We start from the raw sequence: 27,019 nt of genomic DNA, 5'->3' as shown, positions 1-27,019 counted from the left end.
CAAGCACGGGTAGATGTTCTAGAGAAGTTTTCCTTCTTCATGGACAGGTATAATGACAGAACATATCGGAGATGTGTTGACAGACAATGTCCAGCAACTCTTACAACAACTAACAAATTCGTCATGTCGTTTGGAAGACAACACAACCATGATGGCATCTACATCGCGCATGCTGTAGAATCGTCCATCAGGGGTGTAAGAAAGAGGTGCATGTCGAGACGAGGCAATCATCTATGACGAAGAATTAGGAGGACTTCGCAATCCCGAATGTGACGATTCAGTGATGGATATGATCTGGCAGACATCGACGTTGTCCACAAAGAGCAAAATTACACACTGATAAGAGTACTCAATTACAAACTTGGATAATGAGAAAGTTTCAAAATGAAATGATACTTTCCTATATTAATAATTAGCATAATAGAACTGTTATGATAATGATAGTGATTTTGTTTATTTCCCCATTTCTGACCCCAAAACGTTTCCGAATATATACCGAAGTGGCATATTTGGTTAAGTAAAAGAATTAATTATTCATCTTTATTGCATTTCCTTTTGGCGATGTACAGATGTATATTTAAGAAGACACTATGTGCAGAATGAATTTATTGCAAGTTGAAAGCATTTTGTTCTCATCACCAAATGTTATGAAATATTTAATAATACAAACATAGTATACTATACTCCAAAGAGAGTGAAATGAAAGGAAGTTATATTTTAAAATTACCCGTTAAGTATTGAAAAACGAACATATGATAAATAGTCTATTAATCATAGTATGAATTATGACTTGTTAAAAGATGCAAATTGTTTAAAACATTCGACTAAAAGTTTCGTAATTCAATTCATTATGCAATCATTAACATGTTGATCATATTCCCTCATATATTTTACTCTCCAAAATTCATGAAATTTGTTATTTTTTAATAAGTTGTGACCGGTCGACAGGAGATGCTTACTCCTCCTAGGCACCTGATCCCACCTCTGGTATATCCAGGGGTCCGTGTTTGCCCAACTATCTATTTTGTATTGCTTATAGGAGTTATGAGATTGATCGCTCCTTTATTTTCATCTTTCATAATAGAGACGAATTTCTGTCGCCAATGGAAAGACCGAGATTCTCTGAATTAAGAACCTTTCAAAATAAGTGATTTTAGGTCCTCGTTTTCAACTATATCGATATCACCAGTAATGATATGTTCTATAGTTGAAATCCTGTGGGGTATCCGGGTTAGAATAGGTCCTCAGTACCCCTTGCTTGTCGTAGAAGGCGACTAAATGGGGCGGTCCTTTGGATGAAACCGCAAAAACCGAGGTCCCGTGTCAGGGCAGGTGTGGCACGATAAAGACCCCTCCCTGCTCAATGGCCATAAGCGCCGAGCAGAGGCCTAAATTTTGCAGCCCTTTATCGGCAGTGGTGATGTGTTCATATGAGTGAAATATATTTAAACATATATTTAAACAATATTCAATCAATCAATAAAATATCCAAGAATGAAGCAGAAGTGGACGACTCTGTGGTGTCTTTTATATCGAGTTCACTGGGATATATCGAATCGACATATGAATGAAAATTATTGTTAATTGATAATAATTATGTCGTCGATGTATCTAAATATCGAATTGAAGGCCACAGCATGAGATTTTTTCTTCTCACGTAAAAGTATTTGAATAAAATCTGCTTCATAGGAATATAAAAACAGATCAGGTAACAATGTGGATCTAATTGTCTGTTGACGTAAACGAGATCCACCAACTTTACACAGCAAGAGACATAGGATAGGGACATATCTAGTGTGGATATATAATAAGATAGAACATCATGGATTAAATCCTATCTTAGTGATAGATATCAACGTGTTGCCGTCAGTTCATCGTTGTCTGATGCTTGTCTCCTCGAATGTGGTGTACCGCAAGGCTCAGTCCTGGGTCCGAGACTCTACTGTCTTTTTTCAAAACCCTTAGGTGAAGTATGCAGACGTCATGATATGACGTATCATATATATGCCGATGACACACCGATCTATATCATCGTTGAACCTAGTGACAATTGGACTGATATGTCTCAAAGACTCTCAAGTTGTTTATTCGACATACGTATGTGGATGAGTATTAATCTCCTCAAACTCAATGAAGATAAAACTGAAGTTGTAATCTTCGCACCAAAACACAGACTTAAAGATATGAGCAGTTTTGATCTTGAATTTGGTGAATGTGTTGTAAGTGATTCATCTTTCGTAAAAAAAAAAAAAAAAAAAAAAATTAGGCGTATTCTTTGACAAATCCCTTACCATGGAAAAACACTGTCTCTCTATTTCCCGATCAGCGTATGTGAACATTCGCAGAATTGGCTGTATCCGTTCATTTATCAATGATGAAGCATGTAAAACTCTAGTAAACTCGCTAGTTACATCCAGATTAGATTACGGAATTGCATTGCTTTATGGTTTTCATTCTAAACACACCAGCAAACTTCAGAGGGCACAAAACACAGCTGTAAGATTAATAACACGCTCAAAAACATCCGACCATATTACTCCTGTTCTAATAGATCTTCACTGGCTCCCAGTTGAATACAGAATTCAATATAAGATACTTCTTCATACTTTCAAATCTCTCAACAACCTATCTCCAGTTTACATAAAGGATATCCTTACAGTTTACAATCCCACACGATCACTACGATCCGAGTCTCTGCATCTTCTCCAGATACCTCGGGCACGTACGAAAACATATGGGGATCGACGTTTGGACAAGGCTGCATCGAGTCTCTGGAATTTTCTGCATTTTAAACTCAGACAATGTACTTCATTGTCTAATTTTAAAGTGGACCTCAAAACGCATCTCTTTAGATTAGCTTTTAATTTGTGATTGTTTTTAATTATATATCTAATTATATACTTAGTGCTCTTACATACAGCTCTTACAGTGCTGTTAAAAAAACCCCCAAAAACCTGTTCTTTATACTTATACCTATGTCCTTTTTATGTATTTAATTATTCCTAAGGGTTGTTTTAAATTGTTTCATATGTTATTAGGGTAATCATATCATTACATTGGCGCTATATATTAATAATAATATTTATGCATTTTAATTCTGACACTATGAATATTTTATTCACCTGTATGTGCACATCGATTTCATATTATCTTTTCTTTCACATTTGTAAAGCGCTTTAGAGAACTAATGTTGATAGGGCGCTATATAAATATTTTAATTACAATTACAATCGTTATAGACAGGCCAAACTTTCCACACTATATAAAATCGTAAACAACAAAGTAGCTGTGGATAAGACAAATCACCAACTTGCCTTCCATCTACCATCATGCAATTGTTCCTATCGGAAACTCGCATTCTTCTAGTATTGACAGACTAGATTCTTATAACGACCATAGAATTTGCGAAATGCTTACTTTAAATGAGACTATTGAAACTCCTGCACCACCAACTTGTTTGACAGTAATCTACATCATTTTAAAAACTGAAAATACGCAGAACAAGCTCTTGCGTATCGAATCAGTTGAGAAATATAAACACCATGCAGGTGATCATGGAATATTGCTATATAAATATGGGAATTGGACGATTTAGAAAATTAAATCTTACCGTTTATCATAAAGTTGAGATGTTGGTTTGCCGTTAATATGTACGCTTGAAGTTTCTTCTTGATAGCTGTTAAAATTTTGGTGAGGAGTAAAAATAAAGGCTATACAAGGTGAAGATAACGAACAGTGATCAATCTCATAACTCCTATAAGCAATACAAAACAGAGAGTTGGGCAAACACGGACCCCTAGACACACCAGAGGTGGGATCAGGTGCCTAGGAGGAGTAAGCATCCCCTGTTGACCGGTCACACCCGCCGTGAGCCCTATATCCTGATCAGGTGGATTCTAAAAAATTCTAAAGAACTTTTAGTAAACTTGAAATCGCAGAATTTTCCCCAAATCAATAACATTAAAACCTATGACTTTTCAACACTATACACGACCATTCCTCACGATAAATTAAAAACTATACTTTTTGACATCATAGACAGTTGCTTCTTCAACAAAAACGGAAATATTCATATATAGTGATCAGTCATTCAAAAACTTACTTAATTTTAATATCCCTCTTATGCTTTTAACCCATTTTGACAATGTATCAAGTTCTTCTTTTTCATATTTAGCCCATTGTCTGGCATAATCTTCGACATAATTCATAATAGAGATGAAGTTCTGTCGCCAATTAAAAGACCGAGGTTCTCTGTATTTAGGACCTTTTAGAATAAGTGATTTGTAGAACATTTACCATGGATCCAAAAATGTGTCTATGTAAGGGTTTTTGTGTGAAGTTTAGGAATCAAAAACTTCAGTGATGCCTGACGAAATAGTGCATATTCAGACTTAGTCTTTATTTCAATAGTAATTTCATTGCGTTTAGCAGCAGGCACCATTGTGTGGATACCTTAATGACCAGGGTCTAGGTACGTGATTATTCTAAGTGAAAGCGAGGTTTCCTACTTGAAAAATTCACTTTTTAAAAGAGAGTCTTTTCTTAGAGTAACTGCAAAAAGTTCAAAATCAAAATCACTAGTTTTTATCGTACCTGTATGAATATAATAGCAACATCTATTAATACCAACGGTAACCCTATTTGGCAAATATAAATTGTATTGATATCTTTTAACCACGTGGCAGCTGTTATGTTTTTCTTTGATTTATTAGATCAGGAAGTTTCACTACACTGTTGTCTCGGTGTGAAATGTTCTGGAACGTTTTCTGTACCACAACTGACCACTCTCCTGTTGCGCAGGTCCATAAGCTGGCGACATTTCAATTGCAGTGAAATATTCTGCTTAGGACATTAAACAACAAACAATCACACTTTACAGAAGTAGATATTGTTTTCTTTCTACATAAATCAGGTAGTAATACTAAGCTTTATCGTACAAACTTCTAAAGAGGCGATAAAAATGCAAAATTATATTTTCATTTGTCTCCAATATTTGCACATACTAGTACTAAAAGAGGAAACGTATGCTTTTGGAAGATGCAAAAACCAGTAATAAGAGTGATAGCAAATACTATATAATAATAAAGATCCTATTCAGATTTGTTTTGATTAGATCTAAACGTGGATATCTTAAAGTCTTCATTCTTGATTAACATTATTGATACTAGAACCTGCATACATGTATACAGAGGAAAAACGATAGATAAATTAAGTATTAAAGGCTATTAACCAAATTTTGAGGACATGTTACTGATATGAATACCATATTCATTCATCGGCAGGTCTTTACGTCGGTTTTTTCAGCAACGATTTCAAATTTGCCACATTTATATCCTTCGTGTAAAAAAGATAAATATTCAAAACCTACAACAAACATTATTATAAAGTCTATTCTCATAGGAAAAATAAATTTTATTACATCTCAAAACTCTCACTACACCAAGCAAATACATGTAGACGCAGCTCATTACAAAAAAAAAAAAAAAAAAAAACCAACCAAAAAACAAGTGTCATGGTAACCGACAATTCATTACAAATCAATGTGAAACTACTGTAATCCAGTACACTCGGTATGAATAAAGACGTCAGAGATACACATACATAACGTGCATGTAGGTAATGTACACTTTCCGTTATATATGTCCATGGAACAAATAAATCATATTTTGTTATCAAATGTAGCATAACATTTTAATGTTACAAATTTTACTACGTTTTTTGCGTCTTTCTGTCAACTTTCGAAATACATTTTAAGATTTCCAAAATAATAATAAAATAAGATAAACAAGGGTATAGAGAACCTGATATATATGTGTGATGCTACGCTAAAGCTTTTAATGCTGCTACTTATGCGGTATGTCAAATCTATCAATGGAAATATGGTTCTATAACAATATAGATTCTATAAAAACAATTAAAATAAGCTTGAAAATTTTCAATGATATAAGTATTCATAATACGAAATAATCTGCAGATTTCAAAAAGAAAATTATGAAGTTTAAACAACAAACCTTTACGAAAACAAATTTTGAGAAAACTATTTTTCGAGAGGTATCAAATTCATAGTAAAAACATATTCATTAAAAAAAATAACAAAACCGCGTCCTTTAGCCCAAACAAGTGAACACTGATAAAACGTCAATATGTCTATATTCTAATATCACATTTTCAGAATAATATCATACGATATGAAGGTCCAATTTCTTCAATACTGCAATACTTCTGGCCTCACACTTCTCAGAGACAGCCATTTGGGATAACTGTGCCTTGCCGTATATGCATTTCAACGATCAGATAAATATTATTTATAAATACAAGTCAACTGAGTCTTATCCACGCAGTCTAGACTCGCACAGGCAAAGTTCCGAATGAACGGATTTCGGATCTGGAAAATGAGAGTATAAAATGAAAGTTGGAGAAGAGATTTGCCAATACAAATTATAGTCCTGATATATCACGTGACTTACAATGACATTGTGGTTACAACGTTCTCTGTCATCAGGGGTACGACAACCGTACGCTAGTGGCCGGGATACGTCATTTCCTTCCGCTCCCCAATCATAAACCAAGTTGTACACTTGGCTAGGCTGGAAAACAATCTATTCACTTAGCATAACATTACCGGTATGTAAATATCTATCGATAAATCATTTTGTTTCTTACCAGAAATTATCAAGGCAAAAGCTGTAAATATTTACCGATATCCCTTCAAAAGTATTGGTTTGCAAATGTTTGATTTGGATCTTTAAACTTCAAATTAGAATTCGACTTACAAATCCTGTCTAACTAGAAGTGAACTTACAAACCTTGTCTAATTTGCCAAAATTTGTGAAGGTGTCAATCGGTCCAGGGTATTCAATCTCACAGCGCACAACGTACCTCGCCCATCGCTCCAAGTGCTTGCTCCATTTCTTTAAAGCAGTAAAATATTTGTACAGCCTCATCATCAAATAGATCAAACACAGGAGAGAATAAAAAAAATTACATGAACCACACTTAACCGCATGTTTCCCTTGGGGGTTTAGCTTACGCAAGAAGAGGAAAGTGATACTAAACAGCGTGTTATGCAGTAGATAGGTAACCGCCATTCTTACCAGTTCTCCCAGTCCAGTACCCCGGAGTGTGTTGTGAACCTGAGTAAGCTGGAACTTGTCTGTGGATTTCATTGTACCTGATTAATAAATACATTTGTGAAATTATTGCCTTCAAATTGTCCGTTTGGTATCAATAAAGTTTAGCAGTACCTTAAAAATAGTCATTGTAAAATGTTTTCTCTCCAAGATAAGTATTTGCATACCTTTTTTTTTACAAAAAAAAAAAAAAAAAGGAAGAAGAAGAAATGATCAAATCCACAATTCAAAATTATGAAGTTTATGACTCATTCCTGCATTATGATTAATATAAGTATCTACGTTTCAATTTATTCGTTCCTCAGACCATAATAAGTTTATTGTCACGATCATTATATTTGATTAAGGTACATATAGATCTATCTTATATGATTAATATATATAATATATGCAGCATAAAAAGCATTTAATTGCTTTTCAGGACACTTATACTAGTATATGAAAATATTAATCGTAAACAAAGCTTTCAGAATTAAAATTTAGGCGATATCAAGACTGTTAGAAGTTAACGTTGTTAATATTAAGCTATGTTGACCATTTCACATTGACCCTGGATTTCGGAAGACGATTTCTCGTTGAAAATCGAGTCGCACTCCTGTCTGACAGTAACGTGACGTCACAACGTGTCTTGACGTCCTGTATACTACAACAATTTCACAAACACATCAACACCGAGTAATTGTCCACCTTCCTACTGGGAGACCGGTAGGCACCACCACCATTCTCAGAAATACACCACCTTTCAAACTCCATAATAAAATATTAATGGAATAAATGTTTAGATGTTTGTGAAAACAATGGAAGCTGATGGTTGATTATTTGTATAGTGTTTAAAGTCGCGCTTGAGAATATTTCACTCATATGGAGACGTGACCATTGCTGGTGAAGGGCTGTAAAATGAAGGCCTACGCTCGGTGCTTACAGCATGGAGGGATCTTAATCGTGTCACACCTGCTATGACACGAGGCCTTGGTTTTTGCGGTCTCACCCGATTTAGTCGCCTCTTACGACAAACAAGGGGTACTGAAGACCTATTCTAATCTGGATCCCATCAGGACTAGAAGCTGGAGGTAATTTGTATAATTGACTGTATACATTTGAAAAATAAATGACCACATAAATGCATAAAAAACCACCATTCTCCCATTAGTTTGTCTTCGTGCCTTCAATGATACAAACACTCTAGACATTTATACCTTGACAGTTTAGTGCTTTCATAAAAAAGACAATGAAGCAGCATACGTTTGTTCTTGATACAACGTTGCTGAATGTAGATATTCATGACTTGTATTTAACGGTTGATTTTTAACTTGAGCACCTTAATCAATGCATCGTATTGCTATTCCAAAATTGTCGTATTTTTTATATTGTATATTTCCATTGTCAAAAACTGCAGTTACAGTATAATTAGAATCTTATCATTCAGTAAAACGTATCTTTTGACAATTACGTCAGCGGTATTAATAGATATAACTACCTTAGCAATCATCCTCATTGTGCTCGTCTAAGTATACCTAAACATTGCATGTATGAAATCTGCAAACAGTTATAGATGTGGAAATGCTTCACATGCTTTTGTACAGCTGTACAGCAAAAGCCATTACTTATAAATGTGCAATGCAACATCCATGCAAAGTACCCTCTTTTAAGGGTGTTGTTCAAATCCATATATACCACACAACACAATGTCATTCGTTAAAATCAGCTTTAAATATCGTGATTTTTAACATAGTTACTTGTTCTAGTGTTGTCATATTTTATTGGATTGACGATATCTTCGTAGTCTTTAGTGATAAAGTCTTCCAACAGGTTGGAATTCTCATGGGCACGAATTGTGCTTCTTTGTTAGCTGACCTGTTTTTATATTCTTATGAAGCAGAATTTATTCAAAATTCAAAAACTTTTACGTGAGAAGAAAAAATATCTTGCTGTAGTTTTCATTGGGACATTTAGATATATCGACGACGTTTTATCTATTAACAATAATAATTTTCATTCATATGTGGATTTGATATATCCCAGTGAACTCGAAATAAAAGACAACACAGTCATCCACTTCTGCTTCATACTTAGATATTTTATTGAAAATAGATATTAACGGCAAACTAACAACTCAACGTTATGAAAAACGGGATGGTTTCAGCTTCTCCATCGTCAACTTCTCATATTTATGTACCAATATCCCATTATCACCTGCATCTGATTCAATACGCAAGAGCTTAGGTGTGATCAATTTTTTTTAATCGAGGGAGGCTCGACAAAGAAGTTGATGGTGCAGGGGTTTCAGCGGTTTCGTTTAAAGTCAGCATTTTGCGAATTCTATGGTCGTTATAACAATGTAGTTTGCCAATACAACCTATCATTGAGTTAAATCTTGTCTGACGTGTTTCATACCGATTGTAAGACCGTTCTTGGCACACTGATTTTGACTACGGATAACTCTTCGTTTACCTGTTCAACATATAGGATTCACGGGGGGTCTGACCGGTCGACAAGGAATACTTACTCCTCGTAGGGACATGAATCCACCTCGGGTATATCCAGGAGTCTTTCTTTGCCCAACTCTCTGTTTTGTATAGCTTATAGGAGTTATGAGATTGATCACTGTTCGTTATCGCCACTCTCTGTTTTGTATAGCTTATAGGAGTTATGAGATTGATCACTGTTCGTTATCGCCACCTTTCATGTACAAGTAAACAACAAAGCAGGTTCACATTTTCATATGGTGAGGAATGCGTGTACAAATTGTCAGTAAAATCCATGAACTAGATTCTATGAACATGCATGGACAAAATCATGTCTACAGATAGACAGAGAGTCGGGCATGGTGATTCCAATGTACCCCTAAACTTCCTTTGTGTGGGATATAACATTTACAATATGATACATGTACCTAACTAGTTATCACGTTATGATACATGTACCTAGCTAGTTCTCACGCTGCAGTTTTGATGTATACTCCCATCCAGTAAATCAAATATCGCGTGACATCTGGATCATTCTACACGGATTTACACATGACTGAAATACAAGAAACCAAACTAACAAAGCATTTGGGGATATCATGATGACCACTAGCCGGATGCCGCGAGCGCCACCTATAGGTACTGACGAAGCAGCTATTGTTATGCTCGAGGATAACTTACTTTCTATCCTCGCTGGTCTGCTAGGTCTCCGTTGTTGTTCCAACTCCCGCTGTCTCTGACGGCGACGCCTCTCCTCTTCTCTACGTCGCCTTAGCTCCATCTGTACGCGCCTATCTTCCTCTCGTTGACGTCGGAGATCTTCCAGTCTCCGCCTCTGCTCTTGAGCACGTCTGTCCTCTTCCTCGTTTTTCCGTACCTCCGCAGCTCGTTGTCGGAGTTGCTGTGCCAACATTTGACGTCTGTGCTCTCTTTCCAACCGTTCTCTCTCTTCGCGCCTGCGCTGTTCTTCTCGTTGCCTCAGTATCAGTTGGTACCGATGGTCATTGCTTCCTGTCTGTCGTTTAACTGTATGACATTTTATAGCAAGGACTCAAAATACATGCAGTGCAATTTCCCGCACCCCTGCCATTGATATTGCATTATGAATACAAAAGCAGTCCATTTTCAGCATAAAATCGAACACATCTTTATTAGGCTTTTATGTGTATGCTACATATATAATTGTCGATCTGCTAAATATCTAAAAGAAAGAGTCGTTTGGCCTCATATAATTACATGGTTCGACAAAACACATTATACCTAACAACCCCGGTTAAACATTGTTGTAATACTGCCCACATTTTGGTTGTACAGGTCTATACTATGTGCAGTATGTTCCAACAAGGCAGACAATGTGTAATTTACAATAGCGACAATCCAGTCTACTGCATTTCATACTACAAAAGTTACCGAGGATACCCGAGTAACAGTCAGTCAAAGATACATGTATATAGACATATTTGTATATGTAGAACAAGCTTTCGGACATTTAGCAATGCTTAATGTACAGTGTACCTGTACATATTGTAGGTAAAATGATATGAAGAGTCTGATGTTCACGATTTATGTATTTTGTACGCTACGAACTACATTTCAGATCGGAGGCCCATGAACTTTGCACCATGTATATGTCTTCTTTTTTTTTTTTTTTACTGATTCTGTAACACATTCGTATTGATTATTATCTAGCTATCAATCACTAGATCCCTACTGCTAGAAGCTGTGAGGAAAGGTAGTTTGTTCCTCAGTACCATTTAATTCTTATCAAAAGAATGTTTCATTATGATGAGTAGAATTAGAACAGTCGATTAGTGTTGCGCATTATATGGCTATTATTATCTCTTTTTCAGTCATACTTAATGCATTTGACGTACTTTAACAAGAGAACTTAGTCTGCGATAACAAATTATGACATCTAAAGCGTTTATAAGCATTAGCCACCAGTAAAGTTAAAAACAAGCGTACATGTTACCTCTAGCTGACTGTGCTGGGCGTCGTCTTTCAAAGGTAGGTGCTGCCCTCTGTGAACTCGTTTGGGAACTAGGGCTAGGTCGTCTCTGGATTCGAGACCTGGTGTTCGTGGGTCTGTATATATAACTAGGTCTTCTTGCTTTTTGGGCCAGATACTTAGGAAGCTGTCGGATCCGGATGTTGCCCTTTTCATCCAAATACCTGTGCCCCCGGAGTACGCTCCCCTTTGAAAGAGAGGGTTTGTCTCCCTTGTACGACGGTACAATTCTGTTCATGTCTCGTGATGACGACCTTGAATTATTACGAAAACGACTTCCACTGGCTGAAATATAGACACTTTTAAATGAAATGTAATTAATATGATTAAATTCAAGATTAATATTACCAATCAAAGAACAACTTTTACTTTGTTAGAATTTCGTTTTTACGTGATAGATAAATTATATGCAACTTACACTATGATTTCAAATTGGAAAACTTGCATACACTATTTGGAATGAACTACATGTATGTTTTGTAACAGATTAGACTTGTAACTTTTAGAAGACAGTTTGGAAATCGCAGTCCAATTTCTGTAACTTAGAGCTTTCTAATTGTGATTTCATTTTCATTACAGCCAAACTGTTGACTTCTTAGTATATACATGTATTCAAATAAATATTATAGGGTTATTGACCTTATATTGGTGAATATTGGCACGAGTTGGTTGTGAAAATGCACGAGCTTGCCAGTGCATTTTGACAGCCAATTAGTGTCAATATTCACCAATATAATTTCAATAACCCTTTTATTATATAGCTAAAGTATTTATTTGTTAAATCATATCCCTTTTCACTCAAAATATCCCAAAATAGACGAGAAATCCTCAATATTGGCATCTAAGGTGAAGGTGTGCAATATCAGCATGCATTTATTAACTGTTCAATATTAAACCCGTCATAATGCATGAAGCAAACTGATTTTGTGAATGGGAACATCATAATTTATGTATAGTAAAACACATTGTTTAAATATATGAATATGATATCAAATACCGGCTCTGTCAGATTCGGAGGACCATCGTCTGCCATTTTGGCTTGTTTACGTCGTTACGGTAACGTCAATACTGAACGCTCATACTCGATCGAAATGTTTCGGGCGCACACAATTTACGCAATGCAAAGTTAGCGTTCAATAAATTCTCAGGATATTGAATGCTAACATTCTCCATATTTTACGCACATAGATAAATATTAGACTACTTCCGTAAAACATGGAGACTTTTCCGTCGACGAGCACGCCCTTTCGGAATTTTCCCCAACAAAAGTTCGGTAACATATATAAATAGGACAAAAATCTAGTGCATGACTTTTTTTTTTTACCAGACGGAACTGTTCACTAAATAGTAATGTGGAAGGGATAGATAATTCAATTCATAAGTTACATTTGAACCTACCTCCTATTTGCAACCAGTTGTCCGAAATTTAAACTCGTATACCGAACCCGATCGAGAGTTTTTTGACTAGGAATGACGTGCATTGTTTTTATTGAATGAATTCAATCCATATCACACGAGACATTTTCGAATATAACATTCAAATAGAAAATATAATTATATACTCGATGTTGTAGTTTCATTAAACTATCTATATCAATGGTTCTAAATTTCAAATTGAATTATCTACCGTTGACAATGTTCACTATATACAAAATTACAACAAAGATGTCGACATACACACAGCCAGACAAGGTGACGTGAACCCAGAATTTATAGGTATCTTCTCACTAGTGTAGAGTATTTCTGTGCACAGTTTGAAAATTGCACGGTGGAAACTCTTTGAGTTATCGAGTCACAAAAATGTTGAGGGACAGACAGACGGACGGGCCGACAATATAGTCAACAGACGGATTGACGGACAGTGTAATTACTCGAGGGTTCCCTCATTTCATGCGGGGCACTAATTAGTGTAGTAAAGTTTTTTTTATTCGATTTTATGTCAGTTATTTTAGGGCAGTAAACAGTAAAAAAAAAAAAAAAAAAAAAGAGAGGAAAATTTGAAGAAACCGACATAATCGAGCATAGCTTTCACATAGAATATACAAGTACTGCTATTGAACAAGTACACACACAAAGATCTACGGTTCTATCTATCCCTCTTTGACCATAGATATCCCTTAATTAATCATGTTTATCCTCGGGACGAATTTTCTTTTAACATTGCACATTTTATTATCGAAATGCAATGTACATTATTAAAAAAATTCAAAATCTATGAGAGAAAAGTGGAGCGATATGGCATTGAATTTGACTTCTTTGTATTTATATTGGACCGTTTAGCTGTTTCCAATTCCCGATACACGATTGACATAATTAGCAGTATTAAATTTCCATTATAAATGAACGATGAAATACAGTAAGATAGTCCAAGCAAACACACCTAATTACAAATGATTACTTTAAATCTCTTTTTGCATCAGTTTTGACTAAATTAATTTAAACTTGAAATATTAATCTAACTTATGTAAATGTTTAACCTTAGTATAAAAATTCTTCAAATCTTAAACTTTGTTGAAATTCATGACATTAAAAACGTTACATAACATGTACTCATATTCCATTTTTTTTAAAGCAATGCTGGGGGTCCGTGTTAAAATTATCGATATATATTTTTCAAAGTTAAGTATGTTTTTATGTAACAATACTTAATCCATACAATTCCAGGAATAAATCTTAACAGAAAATGAAAACTATTGAAACTCTACTGTAGGAATTTAAGTTATTGGTCATGTACAAAATCGTGTGAAATTAAAGACAGCGAGTAAACCCATACATATCATGAACTCATATTGGAAACTACAGGAAATAGAGACGATTGTTATCACGATAGGGTTTTTTTTTTAAAAAATAGCACAAGCATTTTGTGTATCCGCTTGCTTGTTTACGTGTTAATATTTTAAATGGATTAAAAAAAAAACGAGAAACAACAGTAATATGAACCCAGTGATTCCAAATACCGTGCCTAAATACCCAGTACAGTTTCAGAAACGGAGCCGGGTCGGGGTAGGTTTGGTAGTTCACACGGTGAGATCGTGGTCTACTGGAGACACTGCTGAGGTAGTATCTGACAGGTGCTTTGTGTGTTGAGGGTATTTTCCGGCTCGTGTAGTATTTTATACAATCAGTTTATCAATGTGACAGGTCAGACTTTTGTTATACTAATAGTATCCCCAGTCATTGATAGTTTTGTGATAATGGGGTAAGATAACGTGATGTTTGTTTTGGCTCTCTGGGTGCGGATGTTCCGTATACAAATATACTGGGTGGACTGGGGCAAATCAATTATCATTTATCGTAAAACTAACATTAATAGAAATTCAACAACACCTTCCTTCATAGTCAATATTTATAAAACATCAAAGGTTAATTAAATTACAGACGTGGATAAATGGATGTGTGTGTGCAAATACACGTATAAAAGACTCGATATGTGCGGTATACCCCCCAATCATTGATAAATCCATATATATGGCAAAAGGTTATCGCTGAAATATTGACTTAGCTCTGTCCTTGGTTGGTAAGATGAGCACAGTTTCATATACCACGGAATTCAATTTCAAGTGATCTTAAGAATGCATGTCGAATTTGAGAGCTAAAGCAGATAATTCTTTCTCCTTTAAAACCGTACTGAGAATTCATGATTGATGCACAAAATACTTTTTAATATCCATTTTGTCTCTTCCTGTAAAGACCGTAAGATCTAAACATATTGAATTTTTCATTCCTGTCTTTGTGATCTTTTCCATTAAATATTGCAGGCTTTAGTGTGATGCAATCATAACATACAGACTAATTCATTTCATCACTTCAGAATTATCCAGTTGGACAAGTATACTGCATAACATGGCATCGCTTGCAACGGCCACTAAATATGATATTGACCGATGACATTTCGACCCAGAACTTTCTCTCCCCATCTCGCCTTAGAAAATATACATCTGAAATGCTCTCGCACATATTTTCGCTTCTTTTTTTCATGGTTGTTGTATATTTATTTTGTATAAATGTAATGGTACTTTTCATTTCACTGTGTTGGTCCACAGTGAAAACAATGTTGCATGCAGTATATATATGTGTATTCTTACCGGAACAGAGACCGCGCCGACACCTCGAGTAGAGAGGACACCTGGAACACTTCCGGCCTGGTGAATATGGCGGACGTGTTATCACTGTTCTACAACAAAAAGAATCATGTTTCTGATTAAACTTTGAAAATTCGCTATTTACTTTGAATGTTGAGTTCATCGATGTGTCGATGTGTTATTTAGAAGGAAAAAACACAATATAACGTCGTGAGGATATTTATCAAACGCACACCCCACCCCCCACCCCAAAAAAAACCCACACACATGGGGTGGGGGGCATTGGCCTCATCGGACTCCTGAGTATTAGTTAAAAGCATCACTCAATCACTCATGGGTTAATCTAAAAACAAAATCCTGTTCTGCATATCTTAGCTAAATTTAAATATTTATATAGCAATAGTATAAAACAAAATGTGTTCTTAAAACTTAAGTGCCCCCGAAAGTGACTATACTGATGAAGGACTTTTACATAATATATGTAACATTAACATGACATGATTAATTTGGACCCGTCCAAGAGTCAAAACCCTGGGGTTGCGAAATTGACAATTTTGGTACACCCTTTTCTGCTTTCTTTAAATAAGCATTTAGTTTTTATACCGTTTTAGCAAACTTAAAGAAGTCTTTCAAATGAAAAAGACAAGAATCAACGAAAAATTTTGACCCCACCATGGAACCAAAGCACTACTCCCGGGATAATGAAGTGTACAATTTTGTTAGCGGCCTTCTTATCCTACATCACTATACGATTAGTTTTTCTTATAAATGTGCAGTTGTAGAGATGATTTTTGAATATTGGACAATGTTTGACAGTTTATACTCCGTCCCTAAGCTTAAGGCCCTAGGGGCGCAGAAATCCAGCAATTTACAACTTATGTTACCTTTGTCTCAAAGATGTTTCATACCAAATTTGAAATCACTAATAATTTTGACCCCACCCCGACACTAAACTACTACCCCTGGGATTATGAGAGGTACAATTTCGGCAAAGAACTACCTGCTCTGCTCTTTTTAAATATCCATTTAGATTCAATTTAGTATTAATAGCATTAAAGATGTTCTAAATGTTTACTTGCCTATGTGCAGTTCTAGGGGAGATTATTGAGCATTGGACAATGTTTGGTGAAGTTGGTTGGTTGAATGTTTAATGCTCGAGAATCTTTCACTCGTATGGAAACGTCACCATTACCGGTGAAGGGCTAAAAAAGTTAAGCCTATGTTCGGCGCTTACGGCTTTTGAGCAGGGAGGGATCTTTATCGTGCCACACCTTCTATGACACGGGACCTCGTTTTTTGCGGTCACATTCAAAGGACCGTCCCATTTAATCGCCTCTTACGACAAGAAAGGGGTACTGAGGACCTATTCTAACCCGGATCTCCACGGTAAAGAAAGAAAATAATGCAATTTGGTAAAGATCTACCGGCTCTTTCTAAATATTCATTTAGTTTCTATCTAATATCAATAGCATTAAAGAAGATATTTCAAGTGTTTTAAACATAAACAATATATACCAACTTTGGTCCCGTCCTTTTGTTTTAACCTGTACCCCGGGGACCATGAAATTTACAATTTTGGTAGAGGCTTTCCAGTTCTACATCACTATGCATTTAATTTTCTTACAAATGTGTTGTTGTAAAGAAATGTTGTAAAGAATGTAATTTTTGCAAAAAAATAATCTTTGGCAGTTTTGTCCGCCCTTAAGCCCCGGAGGAGCAGGAGACCTGAAATTTATGACTTATGTCACCTTTGTCCCAAAGATGCTCCATAACAAATAGGGAAGGGTAGTTATCAAGTTAGAAATGTTCAATTGTTAATGCACGACGACGGACGGTGACCAATCGCAACTCAGGTGACGAAAAATTGTAAGAAAGTGCGACTTGAAGAGACATGATTTTTCTACATCTATATATCAATTCTTTACAAACTGATGTTCGTATTCTTGCAAACTTACGTCGGCGAAAATAAACAGACGGCAAAATACATATTAGCTTCCTCATCCTCTCGTTGATTACGCATGCGTGAACATCGTGTAAGAGAACATGCAGCTTTTTCTAACGTTGCAGAAACCATCTGCAATGAAAGCAAAGAAGTAAATTGTTAAAAATAATTCTGCTTAAGAGAAACATAATTTTTACAAAAAGTTTGATGATAACATCTAGGTGGGATTGTTTGTATGAAAGGTGAAGATAACGAACAGTGATGTCAGTGTATACTCAAATAATTTCTAAAGGAAAGAGGAAGGTGCCTTAGGGACTCGTTCTTTGTCACAAGAGTGTTTTAATTGAGGCAAATATCGGACAACAAAATGACCCCATAAATGAACAAATGATAATGGAAAGGAATAATGTTCATTTTGTAGTTCGTAAGTATAATTGTGAGTATAAAGTGAAATAAGAAATTTACCAAAGAAAAGGTGAAGATAACGAACAGTGATCAATCTAGTAAGAAGCTATACATTCCCGAGATACTTTCGCTGGCATAGAAAGGGACATGAGGATTGAAGCCCCCTTTTGGTTGAAAATTTTCGGGATGAATGCACGTACGTGGTATATTAGTATCAAATAAACAGCAGTAAAACAGTAAAAATATTCGAACATTGCACCACAAAAATAAACTTCATTAAGGAGAAATGATGTTCTCAGCTATTTAGAACTTAGTGACATCGCCTGCCGCAAATCACTAGAAAATCAGCGTATCTGATAAACCTTAACGATGATAGATCTGTGAATGGGAGGACGGACACAGTGTCATGAATGTTTGACGCGAAGCTCCCAGTTTTTGTGGCTGTAAGCGTGTTGATGACACAGATATAGATGTCTTCTTCTGTTGAAAGGAATACCAAATGTAACGCGATCCTGTCGTGATTTTATCATCCGCCATGATGAGAAGGGTTAAAGGATCTGATTAAAAGAATCAGACACCCTCTTTTCATAACAAATCTTAAAGTTATATACATGGCTTAATTCAATTTATTATTTTTTTGCACGGTGGCAGTGTGTATTTGGAGAAAAACGTATTCATGGTATAAAATGATTTACCCGAACAAAGTAAGAAATTTAAAATTCCATGCAAGGTGTGATGGCAACCTGCATTCAGTCACATTTGCAATTCAAATTCATTTGGTAAAGTCTGTGGACACAGTTTTTATGCAGGTTTGCACAATTTATGGTAGATTTGACCCAGTTTTTCACTAACGTAATTAACTCCATATTAATATCCTTAAATTCATACCTTAATATATTCACAGGTGTTTCTCTTTTCACAAGACTGCCAGCCGAATCGGGTAAAGTTGGATTTCTGTATGCCCCAAAATCGAATAGCATTCATGATGATTTCCCCTGGTCGAGCTGTGTGGTCAAATAACTGCTTGTAGAGAGAGGTAGAGTACCAATTACGTGGACTCTTTTCAAAAGAACAGGATCTCCCAAATCTGCGAGCCTCCTTTGCCATTGTTGTGTCCCAGGTCTAAAAAATATATTCCATTTGCATTGTCATTTTGTCTCTATAGTCACATATTGTATCTTAAGTGCATGTCTGGTTTCAAGCAACTTAATATATATCATTCTGAATGAAATAAATCAAAGCCCATTCCAATCTTTTCACTGAAGTCCGCACTTTAACAAAGCAAATGCGATTTTATTTCTAAATTTATCATTAATCTTGAAATGTTCTCATAAGAAATGCAGACTGGTACAATGGAATTCAAATTGTCCAAGAACTATAGAGATCTGTCAACATATGTTAGAGTCCCCCCCCCCCCCTCTCTCTCTCTCTCTTTACCACTATGTAGATTGATTGATTGAATATCGTTTAACGTCCCTCTCGAGAATATTGCACTCATATGGAGACGTCACCACTGCCAGTGAAGGGCTGCAAAATTCCGGCCTATGCTCGGCGCTCATGGCCTTTGAGCAGGGAGGTATCTTTATCGTGCCACACCTGCTGTGACAGGATCTCGATTTTTGCGGTCTCATCCGAAGGACCACCCCATTTAGTCGCCTTCTACGACAAGCAAGGGGTAAGGAGGACCTATTCTAACCCGGATCCCCACGGGAAGCCACTATATAGATTGTAACTGCATAAGATATCAAGACAAGATAGATTTCATTAAAACTACAGATACATTATGTTTCTTGTGGAATGGAAAGAGACACGGAGTTTGTATATGAGATCCCAAAATCGCGGAACACATTCATACCCAGGGGTTCCGAACATTGGCCTATGGATCCACGGCAAACGTCAAATTCTACCTTTCATCCGAGTGAAATATATTCACGGTGGCATTGGGCAACAAACACTGTCAATTTGTTGTGAAATCTTCAAATAAAAACCACATCGCAGATATATACATTGAGGTCAATGCGAACATTTTCCCCCGCGGCTAGCAGTGAGGAAGTTAATATTTATTATTTACCGTTGTCCAAATGGTGTCCGATACTGCCCAAGGACAATCCTACAAATATCTAGCACTACAGGTGTAGACCTGACCACGCCCAGGTGACACAGAAACCCACATACCCTACGTGTATTAGATTTCTCAGTATCTTTTACAAACTAAGCTCATATACTCCAATATATAGTAATTGAGACGGACGCTAATCATACGTGGATTAGATATTGTCATAAAATTATCTAGCATATTTTAGACTACCGTTACAAATACACAACCAGGCACAGCACATGGTATTTCAAATTATTTACGGTAAATTTCATTAAGCTGTACTAGTTTATCACTTGTTGTTTGTGTGGAACAATTAACAAAGCATTATTACCTGACTCTATTACAGGTATGCATGCCCAGGTATGCAGACGCTACACGTATGCTTTTTATTTCATTTGTACACACAGATATTGTCATCTTTCACGATTCCTACTTGGCAATATTCAACAGTGAATAGATCTTTTATCTAATCCCAATGTTAACACGTCTGAAGATGTAAACACACACGAAAAAGACGTGTATTTGCTTTTAGATGTTACATAACACCTTGCAATAACTTTAATGTGTACCTGGTTTTACGTGACCATTCAACGAAATTTTTTTTAACACCTTTAGTTTTCCCTACATCTTCTTGCCTAATGGTCTTGCAAAAACAAACGGGGTCTTGTTAGACATATCGACACAATTTGGAATAATAGTGGAATAGCAGTAACATAACTTGGTATTGTTGGGTTCGGCAGTACAACAGCTGTTTCTCACGCTGTCGTCTATTTAATCGTCGAGTTTGTTAAAAAAAATATGTTTGAGCAAATAATTTAAAATTTCGCTAGCAATAATTACAATTTATGCAATTGTTGTTTGATGGAAATCTGATGCAGTGTGTACAGTTGTTCAGTGGTTAATGGGCCGAAGAGCTTTTGAGATTTTCGGTGCGCAGCTGAAAATTTGGTAAAAACATAACTTTCATTACTAATCTGAATTTTTCATATTCAAATTATTGCAGGTTGTGAAATTCGAGACAGAAAATTCAATCTTTTCTAGTTAAAAAAGATTTGCACGTTAATGTACGTGCATGTACAGATTTCATCAAATTCATAAAATGTAGAAATGCGTGACCATGGCTTCCCATTCAAGTGCCATAAGCTGTTGTTAAAATACCTAAGTTTTTTGGCATTCTTTATTAATATTGCCTTTGGCGAATTTGTCGCTAAAATCCAGTATTGCAGAATAGTCTAAAATTGTTTACGAGCAAAGATATGTATAAACGTATAAAATATTATTTTAATATATTATTTTAAAATGTTTTTGCACTATTCTTTATGGAAATATATCGAACTTTATATTCCATTTTTATTATTAAAAAAATGCTATATATATTTAAAAAACGAATTTCATTTTTGAAAATGCCTATACAAGTACAGTGTATGTATGCTGGCGAGAAATGTTTTTAGTTCGTATCCTCGTGTTTTCAAAAATTAAATGTATTTCTATATGTACATTCTACTTTCATTTTTGTAGGAATAATAGACATATTATGTTTATCAAGATTCATGAGTGCATTGTTCACGACTGCAGCACATTCACAAGGAAATGACAATCATTACAAAATATAAAGATAACATAGGCAAAGACATTTGAACGGCAATTATTTTACAGAGTTTCTCAGAATATCATTCAACAATTTAGATAAATTATAAATTTTGAAGTATACTCTGTTGTACACCAGTTAGGATATCTAGATAGATTGCATTTTTTCGATGGGGGTTTTGTTCTAAGGAAGGAAAAGCTAGATATCAGTACAATTTTCTCTTTCATAAGATTTTTTTTTTTACATTGCGAGTTTATCAAATCAAGACAAAATATAATTCTAAAACTAAGGTAAGGGATTTTATGGATTCAGTATTACATTTAGTTACAGATAGTTACATGTATACTAGAAATAGTGCAGTTCATATCAAGTAACAACATGTTATGAATTTCAGCATATGATTCATATGATTACACCTATAAATCTTGTCAATGGAACTGTGAATCGCAATGTTTATTTTTACTTATTTCAAATTTCAGGATGTGACGATAATTAGATGAATTATGGGGGGGGGGGGGGGGGGGGGAGGGAGCAGAACACCCCCACTACCACCACAAAATTCACTAAGACTTCGGAATATTTTATGATAAGACAGAATTAATATGTATGGGATTTACTAATAAGTGTAAAACGGTCACAAATGATATTTAAAAAATAAGAGATCACGAAAACATTACATCGATAAGTGTGTCAAATCAGAGTATTTTAGTTTATTTCAATGCGTTTACTGTGCAGATTCACGTGGGTCTATATAGTTACAAAGACAGAGGTGAAATGTCATGCCATCTAAGTATAATAACTCTTCATTCTTGTGGGTTTTGAAATTAGTCACAAAATAAAGTAGGACGACCATAATCAGAGTCAGTAGTCCTACGACAGGAGAAGATCAACAAAATCTAGTCGATGGACAAGAAAAATAGTTTCATTTCTAACATCTGCGATTCGTTCTTATAACCTTCAGAAAAGCCACCCGACGCAAAAAAGCTCTACTTTCATCCAATCTTTATCACAACCCAGAAAAACTTTACCCTCATCCAATCTTAATCACAGCCCAGAAAAATTCTACCCTCATCCCATCTTTATCACAACAGCTCTACCCTCATCAAACCTAGAACAGCTCTACCCTCATCCAATCTCAGGCATCTGTTAATTTTCTGACTGTCAACGACTGGACTGAGAACTCGGGGTAAATGGGACTATATATAGATCGCCGTTATCTCCCCTTGATTGCCTTTACATGTGTTAAAGGACCAATGCAGCATTCAAACACATGACAAAACCCCCCAGATAAAATGCATATAAAGCAAATTTGAACAAGACGCAAATAACACTTGTTTTCGCACACGAAATCGATAGCTTTCTTGTTTTTGTTTTATGTAAGTATTTTCTCCGTATAAGGCCGTGCAAAACCCCCCGAATTCTTGACTTGTGTAAACAAAGTAAAACTTTCGTATCTGCAAGTTAACACAGTAATTTAGAAAGGTTACAACAGGGGAATAGTCCTGTCATGTTATTATCCCTTCACGTCAAACATACGACCATGAACACCAATCGAACGTTGTCCATGTACCTGTGTATCACAGATACAAAATAAACCACCAGAGACTGTATAAATCGCACAAGTGCCACTTGTTGAACACCATACGAGGGGGAAAATTTCCGGTAGCAAAACTATGTTCGACCGTTTTAGTATCCATATTTTTTTTTTTTTTTACATAGGTTTTGATAGAGATGTAAACGATTTATGTAGCATAAATGGATTGTTTTCAGTTCGAAAAACAAAAAGACGTAATAAAAAGAAGGAAAAAAGCATTCCTTACAATTTCATTCATATCCGCCGCCCCGATGTCCCTCCTCAGATCATTGAAGTATTGCATGTTCATCTTCCTGTCTCTGTGACTGAGGTGCACGGAGACCCCGGGATGGGATGAACCCGTACACTCCCGGGAAACCACTAAAATTACAACGGTAAGGCACACCGTCAATGAAAACGAATTGTCAATTCCAATCATCGTCATTAGCTCTCTTTTGATTTCTTAGGAAATATATCGCTGACCCATACAAGCTGTGCAGGCATTCGCACGGATCCCGGAATTCCCTATACCTGTGGTGCAGGTGTCATACGATGCAAATGAAATCCGAAACAATCTCAAGGTAGTAATCACCAGTTCCGACTACTTAATTGAAAATTAAAAAACGCACTTTAATCGTGGCCAGCCTGCTTGGAAGGCTAACGTTACCTGAGTAAAGATACACAACCCGTCAACACATCAAGGTAGGAGTTTTTTTCGGCTGAGGCTTGATATAGTATTGATAAAATCCATTTTGTGTGCTTCACAAATGACCACGAGGACTGGGCGGATTTCCAAATACCGTCTGTTTACTGCACAGGACAGGTACAGTTGTGTCATAATTCATTTAAATAAATTTCTAATTTTCTTAAGCGTGTTCTTGATTGTATTTTACGTTACACAACGGCATATTATTGAAATTCACACACGATGGGAGTCAGCTGATCTAGGGTCCACCATCGATAAGAGGTTTAAACTTCATAGCGATGACAAATGCATAATAAAACATTTGTGTGCCTAGTACAATGTAAACGTCAAAAATGGGGATCGCAAGAGACATGTTGACGCAGAACTATGCAGGTATCGAACATCAAAGAACGTGCACATACTGGGAATTTATTACATGTGTACAGAACGTCCAAACATATCTTCAGTGATGTAATGTGTACACAACTCTCCAATATCAATGTTTGGGGATTTCTAAATAAGTACAAGCTAAAAAGCTTTCTTTTTCGGTGACTGCAAACTGCGCAATGCCTATCTGCAATCTGTGTAATGTCTTTCTGAATATAATTTAAGCTCTAGTTTGTTCACACATCATCATGTGGCGTCCCCCCCCCCCCCCCCCCCCCCCGATCGTCAAGGAGTTCTAATCACACAGGCACTGATTAAATGCAAATGTATGATGAATTTATATTACTTAGGCGGAATTGTTATGCAAAATGACAGCTATATTTTTCAGATGCACGAGCGATCCTACATTTCACATAATGTTGAATTTGTATTTGTCGCCTTCTGCACCATCAAAGAACCGTTGGAACAAGTATTTGTAAATCAAATTCAAAGGCAAGAGAAAGCAAGCATTCAAAATGTTTCTTTTCCCATATTTTTTTCTATTGTGCATGATTGTTAAATCAAACATGAAATTACTTTGCTCTTAATGGCTCATATATCGAAAACCACAGAATGTTCCCCAGATAAAAGGAGAGCGACGAAACACGGACTCGCCCGTAAATGATACTGTTTAATACGACCCCGAGGTACCCGATTACTGGTAGGATAATTTGCTACGTCACCGCGTGGGTAGCTCTTCTATCACTCGTGGAATCTCCTCGCCGCACGCATCCACACCGATCACTTTTGTTTACTGCTTTAGTGGAATGCATAGTATGTCAGGAACGAAAGGAAGTTGTATTTTCTGATGACATTTCTGAAGGTACACAGCCCCACCCTACTTTTAACCCGTTGAAAGTTCTGTTAACTAAGAACTCTTATGAAACATGTACCTCTATATATCATTTCACGTAATTTAATTACCAATTGTGTGCACCAGCAATTATCAATAGAATGCCTGCATCTGAACATTAAATGGTCGATATTCAGCACTGTGAGACTGTGGTTCACTTTTGGGGAAGTCCGGTCTACGTCAGACGGGCACCATCAATAACGCTGTAGCGAGACCACCCAGCCCGGAGGAGATAAAACGACGGCCAGGCCAGTGCCCTTATTACAACAAACCACTAAATGATAAACGTCGCTAAAATTTCTCTTTATATGCTACATGTACTGCAGTGACAAATCAAGTGGTATTCGTAAACAGCGTGTATTGAAAATAAACCTTGGAACAAGGAATTCCAGATGAAGTACAACTGCATCACCAATGTTGTCTGAACTGTTGTATATGTATATCAATTCTGTATTGACTTCCATTACTGGTTAGTAAAACGATCGCTTCTCGGGGGGTAGTGCGCTCGAGCCCCGTTCGTGCTACACATCGGCACAAATGCATTAAAAGAAAAACAGACTATTAAGAATCCTGAAAGTTCCCGGGACACAGGTGCACTCTATATTTACCTTCAAGTAGACAGCTTAGTTTATGGTTTAAAAAAAAATTCCATAGCTCCAATTAATGTCGGGATCATTAATATAATTCTGAAATTTTAAAACTCTTATGCTGTCCGTGGCTTTTAACAAGATTTGCCTTAAGAATAAACACAGCACGGTCCTTTTAAAAATCGCTAATTTTGATCTCTTAACTACCCCTGGAGACACAAGAGGTGGGATCAGGTGCCTAGGAGGAGTAAGCATTCTCTGTTAACATTTAGTATTATTGGGTCGATTTTCTTTGTACAGTGGATCGATTTTTTTGTGTACAGTAAATGTCAATATAAACCCATCTGTTGTAGTAAAGCTCACAAGAGGTAATTACATATATCTACATTTCCAACGATATCTTTGCCAATTGAAACAAAAAAATATTATTGGCACAAGCGTCAAATTCGGTCGCAACTGTGTACATGTAATGATCAAAGCTATGTTGTATGAAAAATTTAAGAAAACGAACGGTAATCAATCTCATAAATACCATAAAGAATATGAAATCAGAAGTACATGTAGAATGAGATGCCCAGGAGAAAACATCTCCTGTCAACTAACAACATTATGTAAAGCGGGCCATTCGGAAACCTTCATACTTGTAAGCGGTCTATTCGGAAACCTTCATACTTGTAAGCGGTCTATTCGGAAACCTTCATACTTGTAAGCGGTCCATTCGGAAACCTTCATACTTTTATATCGATGTTTATTTTTCCTGCATTAATCTAATGTTCCATTGCATTAAACAATATTCCATTGCATGAGGAAGCTTTTATCCCCAAAGAAATTAAAAAAAAAAATACTCGCACAAAACTATAAACTTTGGCTAATTCAAATTTGAATGAATGTCATTCTTTAAAAAGTAACGTATGAATATTAAAAACATGAATGAAATAGAGCATACAACAAAGAGAAAGTAAATACTACATACTTATGACTTAAAACCAAAAAGTTAGAGTGTCTCTCAATGCAAAAGTAAATAGTACAAGTTAACAGATTATGTTAACGAAAATTAGAATTGTTATTTATCGAAATCGTTACTAAATATATATAAATACCGTAATTCAATTTTTGGATTTGAAGATGAATAATTAATTTTATCATAAATTTTCATATTGTGGGCCCTCAGTAAATC

General features: G+C 35.9%; 1 protein-coding gene across 5 annotated transcripts; it reads right to left on the bottom strand.

The window, feature by feature from the left end:
- Positions 1-5,394: 5,394 nt before the first annotated feature.
- Positions 5,395-26,688, bottom strand: LOC125672284 (uncharacterized). Of its 5 annotated transcripts, XM_056161216.1 has the most exons (11): positions 23,539-23,662; positions 19,888-20,006; positions 19,470-19,764; positions 18,921-19,154; positions 17,641-17,759; positions 15,689-15,777; positions 11,568-11,888; positions 10,277-10,621; positions 7,095-7,171; positions 6,807-6,911; positions 5,395-6,587 (listed from the first exon to the last, which is right to left on the bottom strand). In XM_056161216.1, the coding sequence occupies exons 4-11, from the start codon at positions 19,137-19,139 to the stop codon at positions 6,330-6,332; spliced, it is 1,533 nt and encodes a 510-aa protein (XP_056017191.1). In that variant the 5' UTR covers positions 19,140-19,154; positions 19,470-19,764; positions 19,888-20,006; positions 23,539-23,662; the 3' UTR covers positions 5,395-6,329. The 5 variants fall into 5 exon arrangements, with proteins under 5 accessions (XP_056017191.1, XP_048764455.1, XP_056017190.1 ...); XM_048908498.2 differs by lacking the exons at positions 19,470-19,764; positions 19,888-20,006 and having other exon boundaries at positions 5,395-6,385; positions 6,468-6,587; positions 23,539-26,679; XM_056161215.1 differs by having other exon boundaries at positions 19,470-20,006.
- Positions 26,689-27,019: the final 331 nt, after the last annotated feature.

The sequence above is a fragment of the Ostrea edulis genome, chromosome 4 (assembly GCF_947568905.1).
Source record: "Ostrea edulis chromosome 4, xbOstEdul1.1, whole genome shotgun sequence".
Taxonomy (NCBI): Eukaryota; Metazoa; Mollusca; class Bivalvia; order Ostreida; family Ostreidae; genus Ostrea; species Ostrea edulis.
Note: the sequence above shows the minus strand (reverse complement) of the source record. Positions and strands in the feature narration are given on the sequence as shown.